This window comes from Rhagoletis pomonella, unplaced genomic scaffold (assembly GCF_013731165.1).
Source record: "Rhagoletis pomonella isolate Grant_MI unplaced genomic scaffold, Rhpom_1.0 Rhpom_scaffold_00002, whole genome shotgun sequence".
NCBI classification, from domain to species: domain Eukaryota; kingdom Metazoa; phylum Arthropoda; class Insecta; order Diptera; family Tephritidae; genus Rhagoletis; species Rhagoletis pomonella.
The window spans coordinates 3,604,215-3,614,633 of record NW_023458556.1 but is presented as its reverse complement, the minus strand read 5'-3'; the positions used below and the strand labels follow the sequence as shown (position 1 = coordinate 3,614,633).

General features: G+C 37.8%; 1 protein-coding gene across 1 annotated transcript in view; it reads right to left on the bottom strand.

Annotated features, from left to right (window-relative positions):
• Positions 1–5,325, bottom strand: part of LOC118734404 — a 6,952-nt gene extending 1,627 nt beyond the window's left edge. The window contains exons 1-3 of the mRNA XM_036464128.1: positions 4,983–5,325; positions 4,540–4,886; positions 3,904–4,186 (exon numbers count right to left, since the gene is read on the bottom strand). Coding sequence (XP_036320021.1) covers positions 3,904–4,186; positions 4,540–4,886; positions 4,983–5,018 — 666 coding nt within the window. The 5' untranslated portion in view covers positions 5,019–5,325. The remainder of the gene's footprint in view (positions 1–3,903; positions 4,187–4,539; positions 4,887–4,982) is intronic.
• Between the last annotated feature and the right edge of the window lie 5,094 nt (positions 5,326–10,419).

Below are 10,419 nucleotides of genomic sequence, written 5' to 3'. Positions count from 1 at the left end.
AAAGTCTTGCGAAATAGTTAAAGAAAATGGCTATAGGAAGATTTTTTTCTCTCCTGTAAAATTTTTAAAATGGGACTTAGCAACTTTTCTTTCTAAGCTAGCGATATATTGATCTGCTCCTGATATCGATGCTCGTTTCCCAACAAATCCTGAACCTCGTGAATCTACCGTCCTCGACCCAATGGACTGCCCTTTTTCTTCTGGTGAACTACCGATCGATTAAATCTTTTAAGTCCTTTAAGTCTCCGGTATATGTTATAGACACTGAGAAACCGGCCCTAAGTGACAATTTAAGAGCGGTTAAAAATTCATCAGCTGCTCTATATTGCTGTAAAACCACCATGGAAAAGAGGTGGGCTCTCAGTTTAAATGTTATTTGCCATCTGCGTTAAACTGTATTTCAGCCAGTAACATATTTTGTATGAAGTCATTGTCAGGAAGAGTTCACTGTAAAAGTCTCCATAAGTTAAAAGTTGGGTCGGGGCGCTTTATACTTCAAGAAGCGGTTTGGAGCGCATCCAGCCTGGCTATGTTTGGATCCCTTTCTAAGGGAATGAATAAACTACATGACTGACTAATTGGCTAGACAGGACACCCTTATGGGGGAGGATATAGGAGTTTCTGCGGCGACCTGTAGACTGCTACTGTACAGATGATGACGGTAGAACTTTATTTTAATCTACAGTGCGTTGTCTTATAACTCCATATGGAATATCTGCAATTACCATACCCTTAAACATGTATTCAGTGGTAACATAATGGACAAGATAAGAAATACCGGAGTTCTCACGTAATCTAATTTAACGTCCTCGTAACCGCGTATCAAACAAACAAGAATCATAATTTCGTTAAGACACATATGTATGTAAATACTTATGTACTGTAATTTTAGGTAAACACTACTGGCCTTATTCATAAAAAATAAAGTAGGTTTCAAGAGCTTTATAAATTGACGTTTTCATACATTTTTCAATTTATAAACCTTTTATAAATCTACTTTATTTTTTATGAATAAGGCCATACATGTTTGGCAACTTTCATAGAAATTTTTGAAATCGGCGATTTAACCAAGAAGATTAAGAAGAATAGGGGCTTTTTAAAATTTATCCGAAACAAAAACTTCCAACGAGCTAAGTCTAACAATATATTGTTATACATAATTTTAAAGGTCTATAAATCCTCTTTTCAAAACATGTTTGCAAGAATATGCTAGGGCAGAGTGGGGTTTACGACCTGATCTTATGCTATGGATGTACATACTGGGGCGATCAGATCATGTCCAACGGCGGCATTGGATCATCATCTGTCATTTGTCACCGATTGATATCTTTATTAAGGAAAATGCCTCACAGGGTGCCCTGCGATTGAGGGAATTTAGACTGTGGAAAGAAAGTTCGTACGGGTATGACCGTATCTTGTTCCCAAGCATTAGCGAAAAGTCTGACTACATCTGTCCTTCGCTTCTCTTCAAGAAAAACTTCGGGACGATATTTCCACTACGAAAGGATTGGAAGGAGCCTATTTTTAATGAACGCTTTGAATTATTTATTTTTACGGACGGCTAAAAAATGGATTGTGGCGTAGGGGCGGCAATTTTTTCAGCTGATCTCCAAATCGAAGAGTCTATTCGACTACCGAATTCGTTCAGTGTTTTCCAGGCGGAGGTATTTGCCGTCAAAAAGGCTTGCAAAATAATTTTAATCTCAAAGCTAGCCGGGACCAGCATTGCTATTTTCTCGGACAGCATAATAAAACAGTGCAGAGATAACGTTATGGCTTTAGCTGATAGGCATGTCGTTGCACTAATCTGGGTACCAGGGTACAGTATATCAGTCTGAATATCTCAGAGGCACAGGAGGTTCTTGTGCCTCTGAGCTATATCAAGAGACACATATTTCAGCACTGGAAAAAGGTGACTTACTTATAATAGATGGAAAGGCCTACAATGCTGTAGGGTCTTCAGGAATTTGTGGCCCACCTTCTGCGCAAAACGCACTGCATTTCTCATCAAACTCAACAGAAGGGATTTATCGCGACTAACTGTTGTTTACACGGGGCACTTGGCCGTGAGAATCCATGCTCCAAGGCTAGGACTGTAACACAACACTCTTGTCTTAGCTGTAGCTCCCCAGGTGAAGAAGAAAAAGCATTTTTCTTAAACTTTGGATCGACTAAGATTAAAATTGATAACATAATATTTCTATGTTGCGATTAGTTCAAGTGTTTTAGCCGATATCATATAAATAAGTAATGAAAGTTTTTTTCTAAACTTGAAATGCATATAATGACGAAGGTCTAATGTAAAGAATGGTATCGGGTACCGAAAAGGAAGTATTGGGTACCGAAAATTCAGCACATCACTACTATGTAGGACTCGAGTCAGGTTTCTAGGCAAACCCCGCTACTGCGATTTAACAGACATAAGCGGTGCTAGATTTGCGTGAAAAAACCGATTTCAGCTGCACGCATAAGTGCTATTTGGAGTTGTTAAACTCGGCACTTGAACCAACCAAGACTTAAAATTTCTTCAAGATTGATATAATTAATAATATTTTGGCGCTTACAAACTTTTGCTAAGTATTTAACCGAGTTTCTCCGTCCTGAGTGCGTCCTGATGTTATAACACAAATTTGCCGCCTCTGAAAGGTAAATGCTTTTTTAGGAGACGCCTTTTTAAGGCGGAAATACACTCGGAGGTTTGCATTTGCTTACCGAGGAGCAACTGCTGTTAGAAATTTTTTTTTTTTAAATTCAGGTTTTGCACGGACAAGGGGTCGATACCAGGTCGTAAGAAGTGGTAGTACGCACCTCTAACCACTCAGCCACAGCGCACAGTGGCTGGGATTTAATGTTCATAATTCAGTGGACCCTTCATTTCTCAACCAATTTGATAATTTTTTTTTGAATGAAAGCTAATAAAATTTGCAAGAGACTAGTTGAGCCCAATTTTCGAATTTTTATTTGTTTGTATTAAATTTTTTAGTGCAAAGTGCAGAAAATGCGGCAATTTTGAAGAAGACCGATTCTCCTGTTCCAGCTAATAAAAGTTTCATAATAAAAACTAGTTAAAAACAATTGTAGGGTTCTCCCAAAACAAAACAAAAATTAAAAAGTAATAATTTGAAATGTTAAAAAAAAAATTTTACCAAAAGTATTTTTTTTTTGTTTTTAGTTTTTATAAAAGTTTTGGGTATGCAGTTTTATAGATTACTAAAAATTAACGGGAACTCTTAGCGACTTGCAACTTGCACTTTATTATACTAAAATTTAATGATATTTATGTAAAACTGCATACCCAAATATTTACAGAGAAATTGTTTTTAACTAGTTTTTATTATGTATCTTTTTTTAACTGGAACAGGAGAATCGATCTTCTTCAAAATTGGCACTTTTTCGGCACTTTGCACTAAAAAATTTAATATAAACAAAATAAAAAATAAAAAATTGGGCTCAACTAGTCTCTTGAAAATTTTATTAGCTTTCATTTAAAAAAATAATTAATCAAATTGGTGGGAGAAATGAAGGCTCCAGTGAATTATGAACATTAAATTCCATTTATTGACCACTGTGCAGCGGTCGTCTTCAAGTGTTTTTGTGGAACATCGCAGAGATAGTATAAAAGGTAATTTTTATAAAAATATCGTACACCGCCTTCCAAATGGGCACAACTCAAAATTACACGTTTGTCAGAAAATGTGAAAAACTATTTCTTAGCACATGATAATCATATGGGCAAGGGAGACTACCTTAGGTTGTTTTAACAAATTATAAGAGAAATTTGCTCCAGATTTTTCGGTGAAAGGTAAATAAAAGCTCTGTGTACATTTTTAGCGCATAATTTCAAAAATGCCAAATTTTGAGTTGTGCCTCTTTTGAGGACGGTTTGCGCATATGTAAGTGCGCCCTGCTATTTAAGCAAATTACCTTAACTTTACAATCGCAGCCAATGACCGGTGCTGTGCCAGCCCGTTTTGGTTCTTTCCTACTGATATCGGTTAGCAAATCTTTGTAAAAATCGGCGTAGTTTGACATTGGCGGAAAGTTAATAAACTTATTGTCACTCGAAGACTCCTTAGTCTTGACAAAAGCGGGCTGAATTTTTTGTTCGTCCGCCGATGAGACATGGGTTTGACCGAGATTCACTGTTGTTAATCCATTAAAGATATCATCCATGCTGGGCTCGTATCTACTGAAGTTTAAATTCGTGTACACAAATGTGTGCATACGGGTTTTAAGTTATGCTTACTATTTAGCCCATTCAATCTGTCAAAATAAAGCCGACTTTAAAGTATGTACTTAGTTCAAATCTCTTTAAATACAGTCATACATATCGTTGACGTTTAATAAAATAGAGATTTAATTCAAAATTACGCATTTAAAGGAGTCTAACAGATGACTAAACTTCCCAACAATTGCGACGAAATGCCAACTGTATGCATTCATCAATTTTTTTGAATTTTCCCACAAAATTGCGCAGACTGTAATTATTTATGAGCTTTAAGATTGGCTTTATTCCAACAATGATTGGGCAGTTGTTACCTCTTGCAATCAAAACATTTGTTGGGCAACATTTCAAAATCCAATTTTCCCTTCAATTTCGTCCAACCTTCGATGGAAGTCAAGCAGCCATAGGCCGCAAAAAGATGTTGAAGTAGATCTTTTCTGTCGCCTGCACTGCGCCGTAGCACACCACTATTACCATCTTTGCTACGCAGCTCGAAAAACACTGGATCCTCATCTCGATCTTGCAACTTGCCGAGCGACGCCTTCGAAACGGCAGGCGATACTTCAGCGCCAACTAAATCCATCACCGGTTTAAGCAGCAAGTTATCCAGCCGATTAGCCACGATACCGCTTAGATACAACGTTAATACCACTAAAGCGAGCTACATATGTATTTAAAACGGCAATTAACTTAAATTCGTCAGACTCTAACAAGCAATTAAATATTAAATTATACTAAGCACTTTAAAGATACAAACCATTTTGCTTGGAAGAATCGGTATTTTTAACAGCATATTTTTATTTTTTTATCATGCCGCACTTGTTTTTAAAGTTTTCACATCGATACTTTGGCCATATATCATGACGTTGTGAACGCGACTGCGACGAAAGAGTAATTGTGGCTAACCGTAGCAGCCATAGCGCTTTTATGTACCAGATTCATTGGTTGAAAGACAATGGCGACGAAGGTGTCAAGTCATGTCAAACGGTCATCTTTTGTATTGACCTGAAAACAATTTGTGTGAATCATATTACTGATGGATATGAAAAAGTCTAGTTTCTATGGTGGTCTTTTGTTCCAACTTCGATAACAGCATCCATTCGAGAAATTGACCAACACATTTGTGTACACAGCATGTCTGAAATATTTCGTTGAAACTTTGCTACTTAATATGAGCTTAAAATATATACATACAGTGCTGGAAAAAATAATAAAATACTTCTTAAGGAAAAGTTCTTTTCAAAAAAATCTGTTGGAAAAGGTAATAGAAGCAACCCGCGCTCTACCGTGAAATTATGTATGGCTTAATTTGATTTGAGTATCAGCTTTCGTTTTAAATCTAGCCCCGTAAAGGAAATACATTCTCGTTCTGAAGGCCCCTAAGAACAGGGGAATTAATCTATATTTTTTGTTAGCACGCAGATCTCATAAGATAGATCGTGTCACCTGATACGTTCTCCGTTTTTACGTCCGTGGGTAACTGCGCTTTAATTTTAGGTTTTACACTCGGAGGTTTGCCATTGCCTGCCCAGGGGCGACTGGTATTAGAAAAACAACATTTTTTTTCGATGTTGCGTTGAGCCGGGCTTGGGCGCAGGCCCTGCGGAATCGCTGAAAGTATGATATGAAAAAAGATGTATCCTTCAAAAAATTACAATAAACTTAACAATAAAAATCGGACTTCATCAGGACAAATTGTTGTTCCGACAAGCTTAAGAAACAGTAGGTTCATAATTTCATTTTTGATTAATGGACACTTGTTAATAAATATATACATACATACATATGTATTTTGAAAACTATTTAATTTACGTTATGAATGGTTAGGTTAGGAGGGAGGGCGTGTATGGAATGTTCCATACATTCACTCCGAGGCATAAATATGTATATGATATAAATAAATTACAGAAGAATATAGAATATCTATAGCGAATCTAGAACAACCGAATTGGATTATTTCGTCCTTAAAGTAAATATGATATTTACGACAAAAAGTAATAATGAGTTATTATTATTCTATAGCATCTGGAACTTGCTTTATTTCGTTAATTCCAACACTTGGAGATGCTGGGAAGTCACACAGCACAAAAACTAAACCACAACATGTTAACTAGGCCTATTCTTGTTATCTTACAAATTTAAAGTATTGAAATTTTCAATTGCTTGTCTATCAAACGATTTTTTTTTTATAAATTCGAAATTGAATATTTGGTGTTTACACTACTTTTTCAAAACGAAGTTTAATAAATACTTATGTATGAATTATTTTACCTTATACATCTAGTGGTTAAAAATGAAAAAATGGCAGAAATGGCAAAGATTGGCTCATGATGATTACAATGCTAGGTCATACTTGACCGTTTTAAAAAAATTAACGTTTTTTGTTTCAAAATTACTTTGTTTTCATTTGTAATGTAAGTTTCGTTGCCGATTCAAATACAGGTTTTTTTAAATTAAAAGGTAAACTTGTCGAATTGCAGAATTTTGTTTTGTTGCTTTTATTTTAACAACAACGGTTGAACGAAAAGATGCATCGCAATGTAAGCGATCGGATGATTGGATCGGTTTTGAAGCCACAAACACAACAAAATGCTTGAAAACTAACTAAAGTTGTTGTTGTTTTTTTCGCGCTATCTGAACAGCTGCTGTAGCCGAATGGATGTGTGTTCGACTGCCGTATTGTTGGTCACGGGTTCAAAACCTGCGGCACGGACTTTATTATTTTACAACGCTTTTATCAACTTGCAATGTTGTATGTCCAGACCACCATTTGTACTATAAATATAGCAAAGGTATTTATGACAATGATTCTATACAACCTAGTCTAGATATCAACCTCGTCGCCTTGGATCATATCAAAACTCTAGAGATAGATGTCGCGATGCATCTTTTCGTCCAACCGTAGTTTTTAAACTTTTCTTGGTAGAAAAAGGTAATGCATTAACATTTTCCCACTGGGATGTTCATATGAGCGTACGTACATGTGGGTGCGATAATGTGTATCAAAGTAATTCTTTGGTTTTGAAATTAGCACCTCATGCCTCTTCATTAGCTTTCAAGATATTTTTAGTTCTTAATGTGGCTACTTTAATATATGCATATAAACATGGCTTTAATAAAATTCCCGCATATTTTGAAAAGAAAAAGAAAAATAAAGCAAGTAAAAAAGTGTAAGTTTAAATATAGTGTTGTCACCTTTACGAAAACTATCGCTACATGGTAAGCAGGGGTGATTTTATCTTTTACCCCTATTTCAAACATCTGCGAGAGTACGTTGGCCGAGTCCAAAACAGCACGCCAGTGAAGCCAAGGCCTTCTCCACCTGGTCTTTCCAACGCAGAGGAGGCCTTCCTCTTCCTCTGTTACCAACATCGCGACCCACGTTGAATACTTTCAGAGCTGGAGCTGGAATTTTAATTCGCTGCACTACGTCTATATTGTTTTAAAGCTATACAGCTTATCGTTAAATAGTCTGCGGCATTCGCCATGGCTAACGCGCATCTTTCTTGCTAGAGATACTGGAGCTACTTCGTTTTGTCCACGTTCACCACCAGACACATTTGCTCTGCTTCTCTATCTAATTGTGAGAAGGCTTTTGTTTTACTGACAATGTCGATATCGTCGGCATACGCCAGCAATTGTACGCTCTTGGAAATTATTGTGACGGCGCGATTTAGTGCGGTTCTTATTATCTTCTCCAACATCAGGTTAAAGAAATCACATGAAAGGGAGCCACCTTGTCTGAAACCTCGTTTGGTATCAAACGGCTCGGAGAGGTCCTTCCCAATTCTGACGTAACTTTACACAGCCGTATTAGTTTCGCGGCATAAAGACAATTTCTTTTCGTGTTGTCGAAAGCTGCTTTGAAATCGATACATAGGTGATGGGTGTCGATCCTATTCTCGCGGGTTTTCTCTAAGATTTGGCGTATTGTGAATACCTGGTCTATGGTGGACTTTCCAGGTCTAAAGCCACACTGCTAAAGCCTCTGTCTTTTACGCAATGTGCTCGATAAAACCTTGTAACCTATGCTTAGAAGGTTAGCGGTATCGCCTTTCTTTTGGATTGGGCAGAGCACACTTAAATTCCAGTCGTCGGGCATGCGTTCATCAGACCATATTCTGCATAAAAGCTGATGACATGCACCTTAACACCACTTCGCCGCCGTACTGGAATAGCGCGGCTGGCAGGCCGTAAGCTCCAGCCGCTTTGTTGCTTTTTAGCCGCGTAATCGCTATTCGTACCCCGTCATAGTCAGGCGGCGGGACATCGACTCCATCGTCATGTACTGGGGGCCCCAGTTCGTGTTCACCACTACTTTCAGCGCTGCAACCATTCAGTAGGGTGGAGAAGTGTTCCCTTCATAATTTAAGTACGTTCTGGACATCGGTCACTAGGCCGCAATTGTTGTTCTTACAGGAGTTCGCCCTGGTCTTGAAACCTTCCGTAAGTCGCCTAACCCTCTGATAAAATTTTCGGACGTTCTTCCTGTCGGCCAAAAACTAAAGCTCTTCGCACTCACGAATTTCGGCCCCTCTCTTCTTATTGCGGTAAATACGTCTCGCTTCCCTCTTTAGATCCCTATAGCGGTCCCACATAGCGCGCGTTGCGCTCAATCGCAGCGTGGCCCTGTACTGGGCATCTTTTTTCTCTTCAGCTTTTTGAAATCCCTCATTATACCAGTTGTTCTTTCGGGCTACTTCTTCGGCGGCGGTGCTTAATGGAAATGTAGGTCCAATGCTCACGTATGCCGGTTTGTTGAAGAGTGCTCTCAGAGAGCAGGTGTGAGAGTCGAGTAGCGAAAGCACTGGCTGTCTGATGTGATTGCAGCTTTTCGACGTTAAGCTTTTCTTGCATTGTTGGGCGGACATTTTTTTCTGCACAGAGGCGGGTGCGTATCTTGGCTGCAACAAGACAGTGGTCCGAGTCGATGTTTGGCCATCACCAAGTCGAAAGAATGGTGAATTTGACTTTGACCTCGAATAATTTTTGACTGAGTTGACTTATCGAAAAAAAACTTCCGACCTTTTTTGTAGGGCGTTCAATTCTCCATCAAAGTTCTGCCAGACCTTTACAGTAGAACGTATCGTTCGTTAAATATACAAAATCAGAAGTAAAAAAAAAAAACAATTTTCCTCTGTTACTCTTATGGGAAATCGAAAAGTGCGATGCGGACATTCTTAATATTATTATTAAGGGCTCACATTTTCTGAGACTTATTTTGGCGTCTGAACAAAACTTGTGAGCAGGGTTCCGAGGGTGAAAAAATTAATTTTTTTTTTGCTGAATCATCTTAATGTATATGCATTTGATATTCAAACCTAACCAAGTAAAAATTACGGGTTTTCGGTACGTTGGCTTAAAATTTCATTATGAATATATTTTTTTTTTTAGAAAACTTGATGTGACATTTAAAAACGATTTCTTATTTGTTCTGATATCTTTTTTAGTACCGGAGTATTGTCCTTTCAAGTTTACGAGTTTGGCGAAATATGTAAATATTTTTCCTAGATAAACCCTTTAATATTTGTACAGAGTATATTTTCAGGCTTCTTTATTTACATTGTGTACATACAATCTGTAGATACAGAACAAACTTTATGTAAATAGAATGCGGGTCCTTTCCAAGATTTCACGTACTTATGGAGAGTTTACCAGGTCAAAAGTCGCACTGATAACGCCAAATTATTTTACTCAAGGCGGAATTTAGCCTTTCACATAATTCGCTCGACAAGGCCTTGTAGCCGATGCTCAGAACGCTGATCCCGCGGGAGTTGGGCACATGTGGCATGGTCGTCCTTCTAGGATTGGCCAGATTGGCACGCTTGGATTCTAATCGGCAGCAATTTTTTTCAGAGACCTTGGTACATGCGCCTCAACAGCTCCTGCCTGCCAAAGCTTTTCTTTTTCTACTGCTATAAAAAAATTTAAAAATGTCACCAAAGACGACGAAATGTATAGTACATGCTCTCCATTCCCTTAATAAAATTTTCGTAACATTTTCAAGGACGAGGACTGTGAAATCATCAATTTGTACAGACGGTCTGGACTTCAAATGGTTTTACAACTACGTACGTATGTATGTATGTAAAAATATTTCTTTGGTATAACTATGTATGCATGTATGTATATGTAAATAGATATGTACCCTGCAAGACAGCTGAGCATCAAATAAGTGCTCATTTTATCATTAT